At 44.5% G+C, this 22,756-nt stretch overlaps 2 protein-coding genes across 2 annotated transcripts; both read right to left on the reverse strand.

Annotated features, from left to right (window-relative positions):
• Positions 1-2,445: 2,445 nt before the first annotated feature.
• Positions 2,446-22,496, reverse strand: LOC143776613 (SLC35A4 upstream open reading frame protein). The gene is made up of 3 exons (XM_077266128.1): positions 22,437-22,496; positions 9,250-9,345; positions 2,446-4,143 (listed from the first exon to the last, which is right to left on the reverse strand). Exons 1-3 carry the CDS (start codon positions 22,449-22,451, stop codon positions 3,946-3,948), a joined length of 309 nt encoding a protein of 102 aa, XP_077122243.1. The 5' UTR covers positions 22,452-22,496; the 3' UTR covers positions 2,446-3,945.
• SLC35A4 (solute carrier family 35 member A4) lies at positions 2,449-3,414 on the reverse strand. Its single transcript, XM_077266127.1, has one exon. The coding sequence runs from the start codon at positions 3,412-3,414 to the stop codon at positions 2,449-2,451; it is 966 nt and encodes a 321-aa protein (XP_077122242.1).
• Positions 22,497-22,756: the final 260 nt, after the last annotated feature.

Consider the following 22,756-nt stretch of genomic DNA (forward strand, 5'->3'; position numbering starts at 1 on the left):
TCCCTTTGTTTTCAAATTTGAATTTGCCTAGTTTACCTGCCATCTCTGCACTTCATCAGCTTGGCCTCCTAGGCTAGGATCACAGTGCTTACAAGTTCTTTACTCCTGAGCTTGTAATCATTGCTTTAAAGCTGCCAACATGGCTGAATCTGGCCTACTTCAATGCCCCTGTGCTCCATCAATGCTGAAGAAACAAAGCTATCTCTGCCTCCAGCAACAAAAAGTAGAGATGAGCGAGCACGAACTTTAAAGTTTGGGGTTTTCACGGACAGTTACTGTCCAGCGCTGAACGCAGTCTTCTCCCGGATATCAATTTTAGTGTTCGGAGTTCCGGGGAAGACTGGGAGGAGAGAGTCAGAGACAACCATTGTATTACAAAAAAACAACAATTATGTAACCGAAAACACACACAAAAATGATTAGTTGGCAAATTCAATGCTATAGGTTTGGTTTTTTTTTATTACTACTAGTGATATGCGAGCATGCTCTGGTGCTGTCTTTAGCGTTCTCGAAAAATATGTTCAAGCCCTCACGGCTGCATGGCTCTAGCGTCTGTTCGACAGTTGGAACACCCGTAGGGATTGACTAACAAACAGGCAATCCCTGCATGTGTTGCAGCTGTCCAACAGCTGTGGGGACTAGAACGTATTTATTGAGCACACTTAGCACCCGAGCATGCTCGGATAAGACCTGCTCATCACTAATTACTACCCATAATGGAAGTAAACTGTACCTACTGTTTCACGTTACTTGCAGTTTTGTTTTATCAATTGGAGTTTATGGGCGACATATCCCATTTTATGCCTATACAGTGGGATATGTCGGCCTTCCATTGGTGGTATACCTCTGCTGTAGGCTCAAAAGACTAAGTGAACAGCGCCTTAAAATTATACAAGTACAGCTACCTGTTACCACTTTCTAAAGTCAGATCCATAGACAGTTTGTTGTATTCATCTGGTCACATTGCGAGTTGTCTGCTCCTGTCATCCTGCACTTCTCCTCTTTATATAAACTCCACCGTTCTGGTGTCTGGGGTCAGAGCAGGATGCTATGTATACATGAGGCTAGAGACTACATAAATCCCAACCTGTCATCCTGAGTGCAGCAACGAGAGAATACTTGTGTATATTTACGTCATACGTCGTGTCCCTGCCTTTGATGTGGGCTCACAATGTTTGTTATCACTGCTTTCAGAAAGGTCTGATCTGTCAAAATATAGAATAATCCATAAACATCGTGACGAGAAAAAAAAAAGCACGCCAGAATTATGGGTTTATGGTTAACATTGCAATAAAATGCAATAATAGGCGATGAAGGCAAAAAATAAGTCCCCTCCCAGCCCCAGATCTTGAAAAATGAAAATGTTACTGATTTTGGAAAATGGTGACAAACGCTAAAACTTTTTTTTCATACTAATGTTAGACTTTTTCCATCACTTTATTAAAAAAACTAAGCTATAGATGTTTGTTATCTGCATACTCGTACAGATCGGAGCAATCATATTGCCAGGTCAGTTTTACCATATAGTATACATGGTAAATATAAAACCCAACCAACAATTCAGGCACTGAACTTTTTTTTTTTGCATTTTCACCACACTTGGAATTTTTTTTCCCAGTACTCTGAATGCAAAACCCTCATACGGCTACATCGCCGAAAAATCTAACCAACTGAAGTCTGGACAAGCAGCCCACCAGCAGGTCACATTAAGCAGGTCTTTGGGACTAAACAGGCAATACAGAAATCAGCCAACAGCAACTTCCGGTATGAAAAAACGCTAAAGACAGATCTCTTCTATTTTATTAAAAAACAAAAAAAAAATTTTGACAGAAAGGTAGATGCATTTTGCCAAAAGCAAAAAGATGATAGAGGAGCACTGATTGGACGGGGTAGTGGTTTCAAATTAAAGATGATCTTTAGTCACAGGAGCCTTAAAGGGAACCTGACATATAAGAACAAACACTATTAACTTGCAGATGTTGGGTTAATCTAGTTCTGGTCCTGCACACCACCAGCACTTAGAGCTGCGCCGCCGGGAGGAAACTGCAGTGTTCGTGTTTCAGTCATGCCGAGCAAGCTGTCAGTCAGTGTCAAGAACACAGTTACCGCCACCGCTCTATATACATTGAGTCAGCGCCACCTATAGGACTGGAACCCGAACCCTGGGTGGGGAAAAACTTCATTTCCTCCCGGCGGTGGGGCTCTAAGTGCAGGCGCCGAGCAGTTTCAGAACGCTATTAACATGCAGATTAACCCCATATCTGCAGGTTAATAGCTTTTTTTTTTTTTTCTTTTCACACAACATGTTCCCATGTGCATTAGCATGGAGTGGAGAGTTAGACCTCTGTTGAAGTGATACTGAAAGCATATCCTAGAAAACCTCATTTTCCCCCATAATTCTTTGGTAATATACAGACCAAATTAAATGCAACATTATCTCTCAGAATTTCATGTGATGCCATAGAACAAATAGACAGCAAAGCCAATGAGAAGAACTGCAATAAAGAACAGTGGAGTGAGCCAGAGCTGGAGCAGCAGGTAAGATAACAGTCCATTTACAAGCATGGAGAAGGAAATGATGAACAGTCTGGTGAGGTTACTGCTGTGCTTCATTACGGCAGACATAATCAAGCCATTGAGTGCCTGGCTTATGATGATAAGCCAAACCCAAATGGAGAAGCCATCTAGAAAACCACCGCGGTGACTTCCCGTAAAGTGAAGCAGAAAGTTCACAATTATACCGAACGAATATAAGAAAATGTTCTGTAGGTTTAATGGGATTTTCTGAGCCTTCAGTGTCACCTCGGTGTAAACTGCAGACAGTCCAGAAATCAGGCAGTAGACCACCATGAGGAGGAGACCTGGCTGGCTGATGTATAGGTGAGGGTCGGAGGCTTGTTCCTCTAGATCTTGAATGCCACCATAGCTGTAAACCACCCCCGCTGAGGTCAGTAAGGACAGGGCAAGCCACTTTCTGATGGAGAGATGCTGACGTAGGAAGATGCTGTACATCACAGCAGTACTGACAATCTTTAAGTTACTCAAGACTTGGAAACTGCTGGGGTCCATGAAGTGCTGCATGTGAACCACCAAATTATTATTACTGCCATACAGGACGGCAGGCAGAGCATAAGGAATAGCCAGTCGCCATGGGACTGGTAACTGCATGGACCTGCGATCCCAGATCAGAAGCATCACCCCAGATATCATCAGCTTGGATAATTCAATTAGAAGGACTACCGAAGAGGAACTGAAGGGAATCTGTCCTCCAACTCTGCACAAGGATATCAGAGGAGCATGAGAGCCATAAATGACTACAGAGACCACTAGCATTAGTCCCCAGAGTGCCCCCCTGAGCATCTCACCGGCAGAGGAACGCAAGGATTCCTCAGGTCCCATATTAGTGACAAACATCCCTGCTGTACTATGTAAAAGGCTGGTATGTCCTGTATAGAGGCAGGTATACAGATGTTTCCAGAATTGGCATCACAATTCATTTATTTATCAACAAATTAAAAAGTGTTTGTGAAATTTATGATACAGAAATAAATGCTTGGAGAAAACGAGACACGTCAGGTTATATCTGAGCTAAAAAAAAGCCATTTGTATGATATATATGTGCAATCTGACCCCCAAAAATAAAAATATGAGTGTTCTAGTAATCAGCTCGTTGCCTGGCAAAGGATAACTGTGCCAATAAATGGTGAGATATCTCGGCTCTAATATTTCATCCTAAATATGGTTTGCATTAACTGTAGAGAAGGAAAATGAAAGCACCTAGCAGCATGGTGTATCTGCGGAGCTCGCCCCTGCCACCGACTGCAGACAGTTGCACACGTTGCGCCTGTATGCAATTACCAAGCAGCCAGCATTGTGAAGAGTTCCAGTAAAGCACTTAGAGCACTGAAGGAGCGGATATTAGAGTATCAGCACTTTCTTTCCAGTCTAATCCGGTCCTTTTCTTAAAGAACTAAGGTAGTCCTTGATCGTCTTCTCCACGTTGGGTACTGCATAGGCTTGGGCAGCATAGATTCCTGTGCACGTTCCCACCACAAAACCGAGGAAAGCAGAAGCCCTGAGTTTGGAAACGATATAGCCAGCGAGGAATCCCTTGAGAAATGGAGAGCTGAGAAGAGTGCCTTCCTATAAAACACAAGGACAATCGTAAATGAAGACTACGGTAGACTCTGCTGAACACATACCAAGCCATTCTATAATAAGCAGGGACGGGTCACTATTAGTGAGCAACATTAGCAATCCGCTGAAATCACAAAAACAGGAGAAACGTGGCAGAATAGACCCATGTATAAGGAGGTTTCTCATCCTCTTAGACAACTGCATTTTACTAGGAGATCCCATACCTGTATATCAGGGGGGGGGGGGGGTGTGTGTAAGGCCTATGTATATCAAATCACTTAGGCTACGTTCACATTAGCGTTAAGCTAATGTGCGTCGGGTTTGCGTCGGCGACGCAGCGGCGACGCATGCGTCATGCGCCCCTATACTTAACATGGGGGACGCATGCGTTTTTTTTGTTGCGTTGTGCGACACATGCGTCTTTTTTGCCGCAAGCGTCGGACCAAGAAAACGCAACAAGATGCATTTTTCTTGCGTCCGATTTTCGGCAAAAACCGACGCATGCGTCGTAAAACGCAGCGTTTTTGCGTGCGTTGTGTCGCCGACGCAACGGCGCACAACGCTAGTGTGAACGTAGCCTTAATCTTCACTGCAGATGTAACATTACCAAGCACAGAACAGTCCATATAATTCACAGAACAGGCAAAATAGGAAAATGCAAAAGGAGTTACCCAAGTGACCCCTTAGGCTACGTTCACACGATGCGGTTTTTGCTGCGGATCCTCAGCGGATTTGCAGCTGCGGATCCGCAGACGTTTTCCATGCAGGGTACAGTACAATGTAACCCTATGGAAAACGAAATCCGCTGTGCCGACGATCCTTTTTTCCGCTAGAAAATCCGCGCTGATTTTCTGCGGAAAAAAAGTACCACCATGTCAATTCTTTCTGCGGATTCCGCTGCGGGTTTCCAACAGCACCAATAGGAAACTGCAGTTGGAAACCCGCAGTGGAATCCGCAGTAGAAAAAGGACACAAATCCGCAGAAAAAAAGCACTGCGGTTTTCAATGCGGATTTTCCAAAAAAGGACCTGAAAAATCCGCAGTGAAAAAAGGATCGTGTGAACGTAGCCTTAGTATGAATAATAAGCAGGTACATAAAATCAGTAATAGTGGATTTTAAATGCACTGCTGAATCCAAGATCTGAAGACAAGATGGTTAATTGAAAGTGGCTTATTGTCAATGAGTTTCAAAGTCTGTAAACAACTCCTTCCTCAGGACTACCACGAGGTTATCCCGAGGAAGGAGTTGTTACTGATTTTGAACCACATTTGGTTTCCTGAGGATGGAGTCACAACCAATTTTGAACCACATGTGGTTGTCCCGAGGAAGTACGGTAGTCTTTACTGATTTTGAACCACGTGGTTGTCCTGAGGAAGGAGTCATTACTGATTTTGAACCACATGTGGTTGTGCTGAGGAAGGAGTCATTACTGATTTTGAACCACATGTGGTTGTGCTGAGGAAGGAGTCATTACTGATTTTGAACCACATGCGGTTGTCCTGAGGAGGGAGTCATTACTGATTTTGAACCACGTGGTTGTCCTGAGTAAGGAGTCATTACTGATTTTGAACCACATGTGGTTGTCCTGAGGAAGGACTCGTTACCGACTTTGAAACGCTTTGACAATAAACCACTTTCAATTAACCATCTTGTCTTCGGATCTTGGATTCAGTAGTGTATTTGAAATCCATTATCCCTGTTTTTAATGTATGAATTGATTCCTGTACGCTATATAGTGGATGTGTCACACACAACCTCCCAAGTTGAGAATGACTCCCCTATCTTTATCCCTCATACTTGGGTAAGACCCTTTTGCGTGCTGCACTTTTTTCAGTATATTGAGCAGGTGGCATAAGTGCATGGTGACTGTCCTTAGTGGTCTCCTATAAAACTCTGTGTGGAACTGCACATGACATATTCCACCCCTGGTCATGCACCCCTGGGCATGGATTGTCAGAAAAACGGCAGCCATGAGGCAGAGGGGTCAAACTCTTGACCTCTAGTAGATCACATGGAACCCTGAGAGGCGAGAATAAAATGGGCAGAGGGACCTATTCATTTAATCACTCCACTCAAGAAAGCCACCAACATAAAATGAGAAAAAATGAGCATCATACACAGGGGTTGACTGTGAAACATGGACATATTGTTAAAGCGCTGACACTGACAGCGTTACAGTAAATCATGGAGCTCGGTGGCACTACCAGAGTTGACGACTCGAGACACTGATCAGCTGCACCAGGTGGACAGGCATTTTTCGAAACTGGAAAACCCTTTAATCTTAATAAACTGTACAATATTTTTTGGTCAGAGCTGAGAGTTTGGACTCGCAAGGACCATAAAGTGAAGACATGTCCCTGAAATATGCTATCCCTTAATAAAATGGGATTATCCCTGTAATTTGAAATGGCCTGATGCAAACTCCCTGACTTATCCTTCATTCTCTTATATGCTGGTAGTAGAGTCGTGAATGGGTGCAAACCTTTTCATCTCTTGTCTGAAGAGAGCATGGCAGTAAGTCCCATGTCAAAAACTTAAACAATAAATAAATAAATAAATATGTATGGTGGAGTGAGCTGCAGTGTAAGGCTATGTGCACACGTTGCGGTTTTTACCGCGGAACCGCAGCGATTTTGATGCTGCGGATCCGCAGCAGTTTCCATTGCGTTTACAGTAAACATGTAAACCAATGGGAAACCGCTATGCACATGCCGCGCAAAAACGCAGCGGTTTACAACCCGCAGCATGTCACTTCTTTGTGCAGAATCGCAGCGATTCTGCACACATAGAAATGCATTGATCCGCTTACTTCCCGCATGTGGCTGTGCCCACGATGCGGGAAGTAAGCGGATAATGTGCGGTTGCTACCCGGGGTGGAGGAGAGGAGACTCTCCTCCAGGCCCTGGGAACCATATTTGCGGTAAAAAAAAAAAAAGAATTAAAATAAAAAATAATGATATACTCACCTCTCAGCGCTGCACGCGGCCATCCGGTCTCAGGTTTGCTATGCGAGCAGGACCTGCGGTGACATCGCGGTCACATGACCGTGACGTCGCGGTCACATGACCGTGACGTCACGAAGGTCCTTCTCGCACAGCATCTTTGGAACCGGACCGCCGCGTGCAGCGCCGAGGAGATCGGCACGTAAGAGGGTGAGTATATAACCATGTTTTATTATTTTTAACATTACTATTGATGCTGCATATTGCTGCATATGCAGCATCAATAGTATAGGAGTAAACCCACAGCGGAAACCGCAAGACAAAACGTGATAAATCTGCAGGGATAACCGCAGCGGTTTTGCCCTGCAGATTTATCAAATCCGCTGTGGGAGAACCCGCAGGGACCTGACCTACGTGTGCACATGGCCTAAGTTTCACACCCCGGCAGAGACCGTATATTACCACTTTCTGCCCAAACCAGGTACAAACAGTGGCATGTAAAAGTTTGGGCACCCCTGGTCAAAATTACTGTTATTGTGAACAGTTAAGCAAGTTGAAAGTGAAATGATCTCTAAAATGCCTAAAATTAACGATGACACATTTCCTTTGTATTTTAGGAAAAAAAATAAAAAGAAACATTTTTTTCATTGCTTACATTTTAAAAATTACAAAAGGAAACTGAGCCGATGCAAACGTTTAGGCATCCTGCATAGTTATTACCTAGTAGCACCCCCTTCTGTAAGTATCACAGCTTGTAAACACTTTTTTGTAGCCAGACAAGTCTTTCAATTCTTGTTTGAGGGATTTTCATCCATTCTTCCTTGGAAAATTCTTCCAGTTCTGTGAAATTCCTGGGTCGTCTTGCATGCACTGCTATTTTGAGGTCTAGCCACAGATTTTCAATGATATTCAGATCATTGGACTGTGAGGACCATTGTAAAACCTTCAGCTTGGTCCTTTTGAGGCCTATTGTGGATTTTGACATGTGTTTAGGACCATTATCCATCTGTAGAAGCCATCCTCTTTTCCACTTCAGCTATTTTACCAATGGTGATATGTTTGCATCAAGAATTTGCTGAAGTTTCATTGAATCCACTCCTCCCTCTATCCGTGAAATGCTCCGCGAGCCATTGGCTGCAACACAACCACAATCCACCCCCATGCTTAATGGTTGTCGAGATGTTCTTTTCCTGAATTCTGTGCCCTTTTTTCTCCACACTTACCTTTGATCATTGGGGCCAAAGAGTTCTATTTTAACCTCATTGGTCCACAGGACTTGTTTCCAAAGTGGATCAGTCTTGTTATGGTGAGAATGCAGGAGAGGTTTTGTTTCCTGATGACTCTTCCATGAAGGCCATATTTGTGCAGGTGTCTCTGAACAGTAGAACAATGTACCACAACTCCAGAGTCTGCTAAATCTTTCTGAAGGTCTTTCGCAGTCAAGCAGAAGTTCTGATTTGCCTCTCTAGCAATCCTATGGGCAGCTCTCACAGAAATTTGGCTTGGTCTTCGAGATTATATCTTGACCTCCACTGTTCCTGTTAACTGCCATTTCTTATTTTCGAACTGAGGAAACGGCAACTTGAAAATTCTTTGCCATTTTCTTATAGCCTTCTCCTGCGTTGTGGGCCTCCAACATTCTCAGAGTGCTAGGCAGCTGCTTAGAAGAACCCATGGCTGCTGTTTTTGCCACAAGGTTAGAGAAGGCTGTTTTTTTAAAAAGCTGGCAAAATTGCATAACCTGGCCTTTCCTAACGATGATAGTGAACAAGCCATAACCCCAACAGGCTAAGTAACGCCTGAAACCTTGGTCAAAGTTATCTGAGCACACAAATCGCCAAGGGTGACCAAACTTTTGCATTGGTCCATTTTCCTGTCATTTTTTAAAAACAACATTTTTTTTTGTTGTTGCCTAAAATAGAAAAGGAAATGTGTCATGTTTACCTTTAGAACTTTAATGGGTCATTACATCTTCAACTTGCTTAACTATTCACAATAACAGTCATTTGGACCAGGGGTGCCCAAACTTTTACATGCCACTGCCCAACCAATAATGTAAACCACCTGCTGACATCTATATTTCCATAAATCATTTATTGAGCTGTTGGAAGCAATGAGTGTGAACATCTGGGAAGTGCTGCCATTTGTAGGACAGATCAAACATATTACCTGAGATACTCCGGCCTGTACTTCGTTCTCCAGTTTACGTTGCAGGCCTGCTAGCTGATTTTTGAGAAACACAAGGTCCTTTAGTTTTGGGGAATCCTAGAAACACAAGGGAATAGATGAATGCAAGCACAAGGTTTTATTACCAAAGACCAATATGAATGCCCAAACACCCCAGCGGTTATAATTACTTTAGGATTATCAGTGAAGTGCACTGAAGCTGCCTACTACATGATGCCACCTTTCGGTTGACATACTTATATAGCTTTTAAGTGAGTTTTTGTGTGTAACTTGAGCCAGGATTGTGGAGCATTTTGCTTATTAATTCATCCCAATCATTCTTTATCATTCCATATAGCTTCCTATTGATGAAGGATCAGAAAACCCCTTAAAAGGAACCTGTCACCCCCCAGGCGTTTAAGTAAAAGAGCCATCTTGTGCAGCACTAATGCTGCATTCGGACAAGGTGGCTCTTTTAGTTATTGTTCGTTGCACTGCAGAAATGATCCCTTTTGAATTTGGTCCCTGATACCTGTGAAATCGCCAGGGAGGGTCTTTCCCCCCTCATCCAAACGCCTCCCAGCCGTCACTCTGCGAGAAGGGCGCCGCCTCCTCGGCGTTATTCAGTTGTCCAGGCGCCTGTGCGGTCATATTCTACCTTGGCAGTTCACGCTGCCCGAAAACTGACATCACTTGATGTCTTGTTTACTGTGCCTGCGTGCACCCGCGTGATCTCAGGCCGCGCGTGATCTCGGGCTGCACGTGCAGGCAGGTGCAGTAAACAAGACATCAAGTGATGTCAGTTGTCGGGCAGCGCGAACTGCGCATGCCCAAGGCAGAATATGACCGCGCAGGCGCCTGGACAACTGAATAACGCCGGGGAGGCGGCGCCCTTCTCGCAGAGTGACGGCTGGGAGGCGTTTGGATGAGGGGGGAAAGACCTGCCTCCCTGGCGATTGATTTCACAGGTATGAGGGACCAAATTCAAAAGGGATCATTTCTGCAGTGCAACGAACAATAACTAAAAGAGCCACCTTGTCAGAATGCAGCATTAGTGCTGCACAAGATGGCTCTTCTAGTTACAAACGCCTGGGGGGGGGGGGGGGGGGGGGTGATAGGTTCCCTTTAATGAAAAGTCTGCTGCATAGAATGTACATAAAGCAATAAGAACCATTTTTGCTTGTTTGTCAGGTGGCTGCCAGCCTGATTACATTGCCCGAATATGGCTAGGGCTACACGTCATCTGTGTCATATGGCCAAAGTTCTATATGTCTTATTGCTACAACGTAGAGCAGTACAAGTGAATGCGGTATACTATGCTGCAATCAAGTAGTGGCACATAGTGAACATTGGTCGCGTGACGGGTCGTTGCTAAAAATCACTGTAGCCCAAGCCTATTGGGAAAGGAACGTTTCTAAGAATGCTCGTTCGCCATACTTGTACAGTATGAATGCATCATAACCTGCAGCAATAATTACATCTGATACAATGTAATGGAAGATAATTAAAGCGGTTGTTTTATTCATTCATACGGGTGCTCCACACACTGACGAGCGCACTTGTGCATCATCCATCTCTCCAATCCTGGCTGCATGCAACAGGGCCACTTCCCGAGATAAATGCGGGTCCATTTATTGCAGAATTTTGTACAACCATTTCATAGAGTATAAACGAAAGCAAACATGGCAAGTGTGAAAATCGGAATTATTCCAGGGTGAGATAAGCGTGAATCCATCCTTGCATATTTAAAAACATACACGTCACTCTCCAATTATACTTATCCAGCAAGAATCACTTCTGTATGGCTGACAGTAATGCCAAATCGACAGAGAAATCTTAAAAAAAAAAAATTGTCCATCCTCTCATGACACATGGCCATTGCTGTCAGCCTGTTATATAGGCAGGATACAGCATGCTGCACATGGTAGTCTGTATTCTGCAGGGTAATAATCTGCCCTACTTCTGGAAAATGTGAGCAATTCTACAACAAGCACATGGGGTGACTGCTATATGCACTTCTGTAATAAGTGTACTTTCATTTTCCATCTATTATGGCGGTCCTACTAAACCCAAGCATCCCAACAGATCTCCTTCTATAGACACCGTGTTTTCCAAGTGACGGCTTCTGCCCCATATGGTTAGATGGAGGAGAACCTGTAGAAGCGTTACATTCTCAGAGTCAATGTTTATCTGAGATCCTTTCAGCCTAGATTGGGGGGCTGCAGTCAACCGCAAAGTGGATACATTTACAGCAGATTAGTAAATCCCCATCAACCAGATTATCCCTGTGAAAATAATAAGAGAAGCAGATGGGGAAATCAAATTGTGGTACGTCACATCATTGGAGATTTAATTAGAAGTCTGGCTCCGGACTCCCTGGCAGCCAGCAGTGCGCTGTTACCGAGCAGCTGCTCCAATACAAGTCCTTGTATAACATCGGACTAGAATTCATCCGAGATGGGAAGAAATGTTGGTCTTGTGCTTTTCTTTTAATATTAGAACATGAACCAGTCATCAGAAAAACCACTATTAACCTGCAGGTATGGGTAACAGCAGCGATCGAACCTCAGCCTGGTTGCCACTGTTAGAAACACATGCTGGCTATGTACCATAGCTGGCTTTTACCGCACAAGGCTTGGGCCTTCTCCACGCACAATGACCCAACAATGATGTCCCTGTAAGGCTACGTTCACATTTGCGTTGTGCGCCGCAGCGTCGGCGCCGCAGCGCACAACGCAAACAAAACCGCGGCAAAACGCACGCTAAAACGCTGCGTTTTGCGCCGCATGCGTCCTTTTTGGCCGAAAGTTGGACGCAAAAAAAATGCAACTTGATGCGTTTCTTGCGTCCAACGCTTGCGGCCATGCGGCGCAAAACGCAGCACAACGCATGTCCATGCGCCCCCATGTTAAATATAGGGGCGCATGACGCATGCGGCGCCGCTGCGGCGCCCGACGCTGCGGCGCTGACCGCAAATGTGAACGTAGCCTAAGTCATTTTGCATATAAAATGAAGTGGTCCCGAAACAATTGTATGCTTGTAAAAAGAAAGACAGATGGTAACTACTGGTGCACAGGTCCAGCACCAGCTCCAACACTTCTTTGGTCTGGGTGGCAGTGGGCATTACTGGTGTAGGCAATCACTGAGCTCAGCTGCTCGTGTTATCTGCACCAAAGCCGCCAATGCAGAGATGTGCGGTGTAGCCGTGTCGTCACCACTGCAGCCAAATCACAGAAGCAGCGAGAGCAGCTGGCGCTGGGCTCGAGCAGGGCGAGTATGTGGGGGTTTTTTTATACAAGTATCCAACTACTTGGTGACCAATTTCTTGAAAAGCGAATATACAGCTTTAAAAAGCAGCATATCAGATGCTCAAATGTCTGACTCCCTCCATCAATTGAAGGCATGGGGTTGAAGAGATCTACACACACATTGAAGCACTCATACAGTGGTTTGTGAAACTATTAACCCATTTGGCATTTTACGTGTTTTGCTACCTCACAACAAGGAATTTTACTATTTTTTGAGGAGTTGCATCAGTTTATGTAAAGAGCATGACTACAACTGTGAACATTTGGTTTTCCTTTTATTGTGACGCAAACAATAAATAACTGAAAACTTCAGTGTGCATAATTATTCACCCCCCTAAAGTCAGTACTGTGTAGAGCCTCCTTTTGCAGCAATTACAGCTGCAAGTCACTTTAGATAAGTCTATGAGCTTTCCATATCTTGCCACTGGGATTTTTGCCCAATCCTCAAGGCAAAATTGCTCCAGCTCCTTCACGTTAGATGGCTTCTTCTGGTGAAAAGATATCTTCAAGTCTGACCACAGATTCCCAATTGGATTAAGGTTTGGGCTTTGACTAGGCCACTCCAAAACATTTACACTTTTCCCTTTAAACCACTCGAGTGTTGCTTTAGCAGTATGCTTTGGGTAATTGTTTTGTTGGAAGCTGAACCTATGGTCCCAGTCTCAAATACTAAAACAGGTTTTGCTTAAAGGGAACCTGTCACCTGAATTTGGCGGGACAGGTTTGCGGTCATATGGGCGGGGGTTTCGGGTGTTTGATTCACCCTTTGCTTACCCGCTGGCTGCATGCTGGCCGCAATATTGGATTGAAGTTCATGCTGTGTCCTCCGTAGTACACGCCTGCGCAAGGCAATCTTGCCTTGCGCAGTATGCTTTGCCCAACTGTGGGAAAAGCATTAGTGCGCAAGCGCCGGCGCACTATGTCCCGGAAGTATTTCGCTGTGTTCCGGGACATAGTGCGCCGACGCATGCGCACTAATGCTTTTCGGCTTTGCCCGCAGTTGGGCAAAGCATACTGCCCGTGCTCAAGGCACAGCATGAACTTCAATCAAATATTGCGGCCAGCATGCAGCCAGCGGGTAAGCAAAGGGTGAATCAAACAACCGAAAACCCCGCCCATATGACCGCAAACCTGTCCCGCCAAATTCAGGTGACAGGTTCCCTTTAAAAATATCCCTGTATTTCACATAATCCATCTTCCTCTCGACATGGACCATTTTCCCTGTCCCTACTGCCGAAAACCATCCCCACAACATGATGCTGCCACGGTTCACTCTGGGGATGGTGTTTTGGGGTGATGAGCTGTGTGGGTTACACCACACATTTGGGGAGTCTCCCACGTGTTTTGGCAAACTCAAAACGAGCCTTACACACAAATTGTAAGTAAACGCTTTTTTTCTGCCCATTTTTCCATAAAGGCCACCTCTATGGAGTGTTCGGCTTATTACGGTTGCATGGACAGATACTCCAGTCCCCGCTTGGGAAGTCTGCAGCTCCTTCGGGGTTACCTTTGGTCTCCCTGCTGCCTCTCTGATAAATGCCCTACTTGCCAGGACAGAGTTTTGGTGGGTGGCCCTCTCTTGGCAGGTTTGTTGTGGTACCATGTTCTTTCCACCCTGCCGTATACTTCTCAACAACTTTGTCCCTGACGTGTTTGGAGAGCTCCTAGGTCTTCAAGGTGTTGCAGCCTCTGTGGCCTTTCAGAAAAAGTAAAGGGTAAAATACTGACAGACCATGATATCACACTTAGATTGCACACAGGTGGACTTCCTGTTACCAAGCATGTGACTTATGAAGGTAATTGCTTGCACCAGAAATCTATAGAGGCTTCAAAGCAAAAGGCGTGAATACATATACACATGCCAATTTGTAGTTATTTGAACCCATAAATGTAATTTATGCCTATAATTTTCTAATTTCACCAACTTTTGTAGTTCTGATGGATCACACAAAGAAACGGATTACAAAAATATTTAATCATAGCTTGTAATGTAACAAAATACTGTAGGTAAAACACCAAGGATGAGGGGAGTTGAATACTTTCGAAAGCCACTGTATGTATTAGATTAAGTATTCAGTCTCAAATCACTGCAAAAAATCTGCCATGTAGGAACATGCCCAAAACAACCTCTAGTAAACATCTTTAGGCTGCGTTCAAGAATAGAGGCCAATGAAGCACAGCAGCCATGGCGGCCTTTTAAATGATCTTTACACAATCACTTACTTTTGCAGGGAAACAGTTTCTCATGTAAACCTGCAGCTATATTATCGTTCACTGCTTGAAACCTGCAAAAGCAGCTATCGCATAAAGTCTCTACTAGTGATGAGCGAGTATACTCGTTACTCGAGTTTTCCGAGCATGCTCAGGTGGTCTCCCGAGTATTTGTTAGTGCTCAAAGATTTAGTGTCTCCGTAGCTGAATGATTTGCAGCTGCTAGACAGCCTGAATACATGTGGGGATTCCCTAACAGGCAACCCCCACATGTACTCAGGCTGGCTAGCAGCCGCAAATCATACAGCTGCGGGAACACAAATAATCTACGAGCACATCCAATCTAAATACTCAGATCACCCAAACATGCTCGGAAAACTCGAGTAACGAGTGTACTCACTTATCACTAGTCTCTACAAGTATTAAGGCCAAAGAGAGTTCAGACCGCACTGATTGTATAACACGTGGATTGATCAAATATCCACAAACTAGAAGGAAATTGGAACTGAAATCTGGAGCATTACGTAATAAATCTGCCCAATCATAGCAGAATATCAGCTGCAGTTTAGAGGCTCTTTTACAGGTAACCGGTCACTGGATTCATGCTGCCCATGTGTACACAGGGCGAGACCTGTTAATAACCGGAACAGACCGGGTAGAAGCCGGATGGGAATGCAATGATCTAGTCTCTAGTCTAGCTAATGTTTCCGGACAGCTTTTCACACTATGTTTTCTCTAAAACACCAACATATTTCCAAGTAAGACATACCTGGATTCAATCGGACAAGCCGGCTCTGATTCATACAACATTATACTCCAGTGAGGTTCCCTTTAACCTCTTTCCACGAAATCACATACAGGTACGTCAGGGAAGTACCACATTCTGTCAGACATGTACGTAATTGCTTTAACGGGAACCTGTTACCATTATTTTTGCCTTATAATCCTGCTCATCACCTTTAAACTCAAACAAAAGGCATTCCTACAACCCCTTGGAGGTGCCCCTGCATACGTGCTTTACTCATGTCTTGCACTGTATGCAAATTGTATTGTCCGATCTGATGGGCGAAAACAGATCACGCTCAGCGGCACCCAGTTCCTTCAAACGCAGCATCGGTCCATAATAATGCCGCCTCTTCTATCTGGACAGAAGTGGATGATGTATCCTACGTCATTCACACAGTGCTCAAAGTGTCACGCCAGCAGCACGAGGTCATGTAATGTGCAGGCTTCACTTGTACATCACCAGCTCGTGGCTGTTCAATAGGGCAGAGCGAGTCTGCGCAAGTCTCTGACTCCACTGTGCAGGAACAATACTTCATCCACTTCCACGCAGATAGAGGCAGCATTTAAAGGGACTGGGGCAGCACTGGGCAAGATCTGATCAAACCACACAATATACAGGGGCACCTCAATGTATAAAGAGGTTTTAGGAACCCCATTTACGTGATTTTAAAGGTGACTGACAGTTAGAAGGCAAAAAACTGGTGAGAAGTTCCCTATAAACGGTCATCGCACAAAATTGCATGATTAAATGGCACTGCCACCACAGTATGACAGCTCGAACCAAGTACAGCTGCTTGGTGCACCATGGCATAGCCAATTGTCTAAGTGAATCAAGCAGATAAATAATTAGCAATCTGGTATCACTGTAATAATACTGACCTGAATAATCTTATTTATACTGCACAGCAAAAGGAGTAAAGTAAATTTAAAAAGGCAATTATTTATCCGCTGTTTCTCTGTTCATTCTGCCTCCCAAATATCAGTATAAGGCTGGCTGCCAACGAGCGTATGAAAAATTGTCCAAACTTCATCCAGAAAACTCAATGTTTTTCTACATTTCATCCGATTTTCATCTGTGTGTCCCTTTTTAGGCTAGTTTCACACTAGCGTTTTGCTGAGCTGCGGACTTCCTCTGTGAAGCCCCGCCCATGGCCGCACCTCCGCTCCGCCCACTTCCGCATGTGGCCTGCGTACCTATCTTTAACATTAGGCACGCAGGTTGTGCAGATGTATGCGGATGCCTCCGCATGCGTCGTTTTGACACTGCAGAAAAAAAAAACAAATTCCAACCAGCGGCGTTTTACGCGGGTCGCTGCATCGTCAAAACAACGCATGTGGAGGCATCCGCATACATCCACACGACCTGAGTACCTAACGTTAAAGATAGGTACCAGGCCGAATGCGGAAGTGGGCGGAGCTGAGCGGCCGTGGGCGGGGCTTCACAGAGGAAGTCCGCAGCCCAGCAAAACGCTAGTGTGAAACTAGCCTTATCTGTGTGTAATCCGATATAATATATCTACACTAAAACACATACATGATCAAATACAGTTTCCTATCTTTAGGCCGGAGTCACACTACCATATAACATGGACCAGTGCTATGGGATAAAACATCACATAACACTCTGCCCAGTGTTAGGGGGCAGATCAGATCTGCGATTATTAGCATGTTGCACGGCTCACACTCGCAGAAGCTGGGGTCCTTAGCAGATCGCATCAGATGCTATACAATAGTGTGACACTGGCCTTATAATAGAAATCTGTCTGTAAGAACAGATGCCACTCAGATGTTTTTTGTGGGATCCATTTTTTTTTCTTAATGCACCACAGACTTGAATGTGAGAGTCAAATCTGAGACTCAGAAGAAAGTAGTGCATAATGCGACAGTGGGGCAAAGAAAAATAAATCATACAAGCGACCAACAGTATTGAATCACATTGGTCAGTGTGTTGTCTGAGTGCTAGCCAAACAAAGCACCACTCCAGCGCTTTCCCTTATATTGCAGCTATGGAGTGGTGCTAGTAATGTACGTTTCCTGCCCCGAGTCTTAGGCCACGTGCACACACTGAGTGGTGAGTTTTTTAGATCAGTATTTGTAAGCCAAAACCAGGAGTGAAAAATCAGTGGAAAAGTAGAATAGAAGCACATGACAACTGAAAAATACTGATGTAAAATACTGACCAGATCGTGTGCATATACCCTTAGTCTTTGCCAGGGCTGTGGAGTCGGTAAGCCAAACCTCCGACTCCTCAATTTCCATGACACCGACTCAGAATTCACCAAAATGGGCTCCGACTCCACAGCCCTGGTCTCTGCTCTGAACACTCAGTAACAAGACTGGGTGCACACTGCCTTCCTGTGCTTTTGGTGAGGTTTTCAGATCTGATGAGTTTATTTTGTGTTTTACACTTTTTTGCAGTCTAGTGTCAAGTTTCAAGCAAATTCCATAAAGAATCCGAATCAAAGAAGTTGACAAGTCACATCTTGAGTATGTAGCTTTTTTAATTGAATTTTAAAGTGGATCTGCTTCAAAAAACACAAACTGTGTGAACCTAGCCTTTAGACCTCCTGCATGACACTATGTAATTTACCCCACACCTACCGTACATTCCATTGCATTCTCACTAAAAACCTCTGTACTTGGATGAGCATCGTCCAAATGTCCAGGTGGTTTCTGGAGATCAATGAAAAACTAAACCGTTCATTTTGTTGGCAGCTCTACAAAAACTTATTCAAAGGAAAATTAGAAAAGTAAGTTTGGTGGCTTAAAAAACAAACAAAAAAAAACGTTTTTTTTCCTAACAAAGTCAAGTAAAAAAAAAATGGAAGGGTACTGCGGAATAAAAAAAATCACTAAAGCAGATAAAAGAATAGTATAGTCACCAATAGTTCCTCCAGTTTTGTTGATTTGACAAGCGACAGCAGAGTCTAGTGATTGGCCGCATAAGTCACATGCACATGGTGGACACATCATGACTACTAGATAAATCAACAAGGCCGAGACCACCATGTTTGACATTGGAAAGGGTAGGTTCACACAACCATTTTATTCACATACAAGAAAAACGGTCCAATTATTCTGATCATAGTGGCATCAGTTTTTTTTCCCCAGACGTGGAGAGGGGAAAACAAAAAAAAAAAAAAAAAAGTTTCTCCACCTTCTCCATTCTGTCAGTCCGTGAAAACGACATCCGAGCTAGGTCCAGTTTTTTTTTCACGGACCCATAGGCCATGCGCACATTGTGGGTTTTTTCCCGTGCGGATTTCTCACAAAAACATGAAGGGAATCCTTATGCCAGCAAAGTGAGAGTGTCCTGGAGTCTCACGCACACGTCGCTTATTTGCGACTTGCAGACTTGTCAATTCTTTCAGCGTTTTTGCAGAGTGTTTTCACCTATTAACTTCAATGAAGAGTCAAAAACAGCAATAAAAAAGCAGATCTAAAAATAATTGGGTTTTTTTAAGCATTTTTAGACTGCAGTGAATGCTATATAGAAAACTAGTGATCGCTTCCTTACTCGCATTTGCCTAGGTTGCTCAGGTAAGCACTGAGTATTCAGGGTGCCCGTGACAAGTAACCCATTTGGCCTCGGTGTCAATAAGAGTCAAATGCCCCCTTGGTTGTCCCTGGGGCACATTCATATGGTAACTATTCTCCTGCATCGTTTACAGGTGTATTGAACATATTTTGGTTGTGTGGTTGCTATTTGATTTCGCACCTTGGTCCGCTCATGTGTTTGCACTGGCTTAGTTCTCCCTTTGTGAGGCTTCCATACTGTCACACCTTAGAGAACTATTTGCACACACCCAGTTTACTTTCTTTTGGATTAATATATACTTGATATACCCCATTTACAATGCACCACATAACCATCCATTATTTAAATTTTATATTCAGTGTGTATATACTTATTCATTTCATAGTTACGACCAATGTGTTGGCTTGATTCAGAGGTCTTCGGGTATATATGGATGGCATTTTGTAGTAAATTTTAGTTACCATTGACAACTATGTTTTTATATTGTGCCGTGGATCGGTTTTTGCATCCTACACATTCCTCTATTTTCTCTTTTTCAATGGTTTAAATATGCATATCCCTTTAAACTGATGTACCAATAAAGGATCTTCACATTATTCGCTGAAGAGTGTGACAGCTAGGCAGAAACCTAATTGCAACCATCAGAACGAGTCTCAGTAGGAATTGCATGGCCCACCTTCGACCTGGTGGTTTGTTTTTTTTTCTTTATTATTATTACTTGGTTATTAATGGGTGTGTCTGATTGACACTTCTCCATTACTCACACCAGGGCTTAATGCCAGCTGTGTTTTTGGACAATTCACACCTGACATCAACCCCAAGCCCCATTACCGGACTGCCACTGCACCAAGGTAATCGGGAAGAGCCAAGTCAAAGTGCCAGAACTGGCGCATCTCATGTGATGCACCAATATGGGGGGCTGTGGGTTGCATTTTTTAGGCTGGGAAGGGCCCAATAACCATGGACCTTCCCAGCCTGATAATATGAGCTCACAGCTGTCTGCTTTACCTTATCTGGGGGACCTAATGTTGTTTGCATTTATTTGATCAAAAGAAGCTGTAACATAAGCTTCATGGGGTGCAATTTTATTATGTCGAGGGATTGAGCAATTATATGTCTGCCTATATCTCTATAGCATTCACTGCTGTCCAAAAACATCAGAAAATTCAGGTGAAAAACGCAGGTCAAAAATGCAGAAATGGTGCATAAAAGTCTGCATCCAAATACTCAATGTGTGAACATAACCATAAACTTGCATTGCAGATTTTGATCAGACACGTCTCCAACCAATACATCAGAGGAAAAGAAATGAGATATGTGCACGGCCCCATAAAGTAACATTATGTACCAGTGCTACCTATGTAGACCATGGATACCACTCGTTCAAGAAAACTGGTAATGTGCATGAGCCCTAAAGGTACCGTCACACTAAACGATATCGCTAGCGATCCGTGACGTTGCAGCGTCCTCGCTAGCGATATCGTTTAGTTTGACACGCAGCAGCGATCAGGATCCTGCTGTGATGTCGCTGGTCGCTGAATAAAGTCCAGAACTTTATTTGGTCGTCCGATCGCCGTGTATCGTTGTGTTTGACACCAAAAGCAACGATACCAGCGATGTTTTACACTGGTAACCAGGGTAAACATCGGGTTACTAAGCGCAGGGCCGCGCTTAGTAACCCGATGTTTACCCTGGTTACCAGCGTAAAAGTAAAAAAAACAAACAGTACATGCTCACCTGCGCGTCCCCCAGCGTCTGCTTCCTGACACTGACTGAGCCCGGCCCGAAAGTGAAAGCACAGCGGTGACGTCACCGCTGTGCTGTTAGGGCCGGAGCTCAGTCAGTGTCAGGAAGCAGAGGCTGGGGGACGCGCAGGTGAGCATGTACTGTTTGTTTTTTTTACTTTTAAGCTGGTAACCAGGGTAAACATCGGGTTACTAAGCGCGGCCCTGCGCTTAGCAACCCGATGTTTACCCTGGTTACCCGGGACCTCGGCATCGTTGGTCGCTGGAGAGCGGTCTGTGTGACAGCTCTCCAGCGATCAAACAGCGACGCTGCAGCGATCGACATCGTTGTCGCTATCGCTGCAGCGTCGCTTAATGTGACGGTACCTTTACTGTACTAATGATGGCTCAGTGGTTAGCACTGGGGTCCAGTTCCCGGTTTCCTCCCACAATCCAAAGACATCTTCATAGGGAGTTTAGACCGTCATCACCGGCCCCATTGGGGCTTACAATCTCTAAAGTGCTGTGGAAAATGATGGCGCCATATAAGCGAGGAAAATGAATAAATAATAAACCTGATCAAGCTGACAGCTCATTTTTACTGTATAACGAAAACTGTAAAAACAAACCCCCCAAAATAAGGGAAAAGTTACGCTAGGTTTTGTTCGTTTGTTTTTTTCACCATTTCAACTCACTTGGATTTTTCATTCCCATTTTCCATATAGCAAAATGAATGATGCGATTAAAAACTATAACAAGTCCCGCAAAAAAAAAAAATAAGCCATCATATGGATAGGTTGATAGGAAAATAAAAAACGGAAATGCAAAAAAAAAAAAAAAAATTATTGATGTTAAAGCGATTTTCCAATTGAAAGAAAACCCAAGAGCCCCGACAGCAGTTTGTCTTAAAAAATACCCCAAACTGTGCTTTACTTGTCTTCCCTTGGTCCAGCATTGAATCGCTGCCACTGCTCCCAGTATATTACTGCAGACAGCGCTGCAGCCAGTGGGCTCAGTGGTAACGAGGGTCACGGGCAGAGCTACTGACTGGGCAGACAATGGAAACACCTACAGGGCCATGAACAGCCGGGGGTGGGTGTGTGTATATACACACTCACCGGTATATATATATATATTTCTTATTAAATCGGTAAAAAAACAAATAATCAATTAAAATGAGGAGAAAAAGGGGGGGGGGGGGGCACAGACATGACTTACATGGGAAAATTGTGAAAACCAATGGCAGAGAAAATCTGAGAATACCCCAGATGAAGCCTTAGTCGGTGTGTTACCATACAGATGGGTATATTTGCTAAATGGCCGGACAGGGGGAGGAGGATTCTCTGGACCCTTGGATTCAGTGTCAGTCCCCCACAATGACAGCACGAGTTGCCCGCAGGATCCGGTGCAGTGAGGCCGCCATGCTGCACCTCAGCTGGGAGTCACCCGGGCCACACAGGGCTCTGCAGAGCATGGCAGCACTGTGTACAGCGCCGGCCACAGGAGGCTACATGTAAGGACAGTGTCAGTCAGAGGCTCCCTGAGCCGGCCCTGTGTCTGCAGTAATGGCAGTCCTTCCGGGCACACACAATGTCTCCACACAGCCGCTCTTTCCGCACTCACCTTGTCATCCGCCATCTTGTCCGGCCAGCGCAGGCGCACTTACAGTCACACTGCTGGCGGTCGGATCCATGTTCTCTGTGGTCTCCGGCACGTGGTACGATCCATTCCTCGGCGATCGTTTGCTATTCCTAGGGATTGAAAAAGAAAAGCGTAGTGTATAGGGAGAAGAGACAGCGGGGATCTGGTGTCTGTAGCAGGGACTGTAGGGATCTGGTGTCTGTAGCAGGGACTGTAGGGATCTGGTGTCTGTAGCAGGGACTGTAGGGATCTGGTGTCTGTAGCAGGGACTGTAGGGATCTCTTGTCTGTAGTAGGGACTGT

This window comes from Ranitomeya variabilis, chromosome 5 (assembly GCF_051348905.1).
Source record: "Ranitomeya variabilis isolate aRanVar5 chromosome 5, aRanVar5.hap1, whole genome shotgun sequence".
Taxonomy (NCBI): Eukaryota; Metazoa; Chordata; class Amphibia; order Anura; family Dendrobatidae; genus Ranitomeya; species Ranitomeya variabilis.

Excerpts from the sequence above, each read along its gene's own strand:
- LOC143776613 (XM_077266128.1), bottom strand. Across the intron at positions 4,144-9,249 it reads TACAGGCCGGAGTATCTCAG|GAAGGCACTCTTCTCAGCTC; the intron begins GTAATATGTTTG and ends TGTGTTTTATAG.
- SLC35A4 (XM_077266127.1), bottom strand. The coding sequence starts at position 3,414 with ATGTTTGTCACTAATATGGGACCTGAGGAATCCTTGCGTTCCTCTGCC.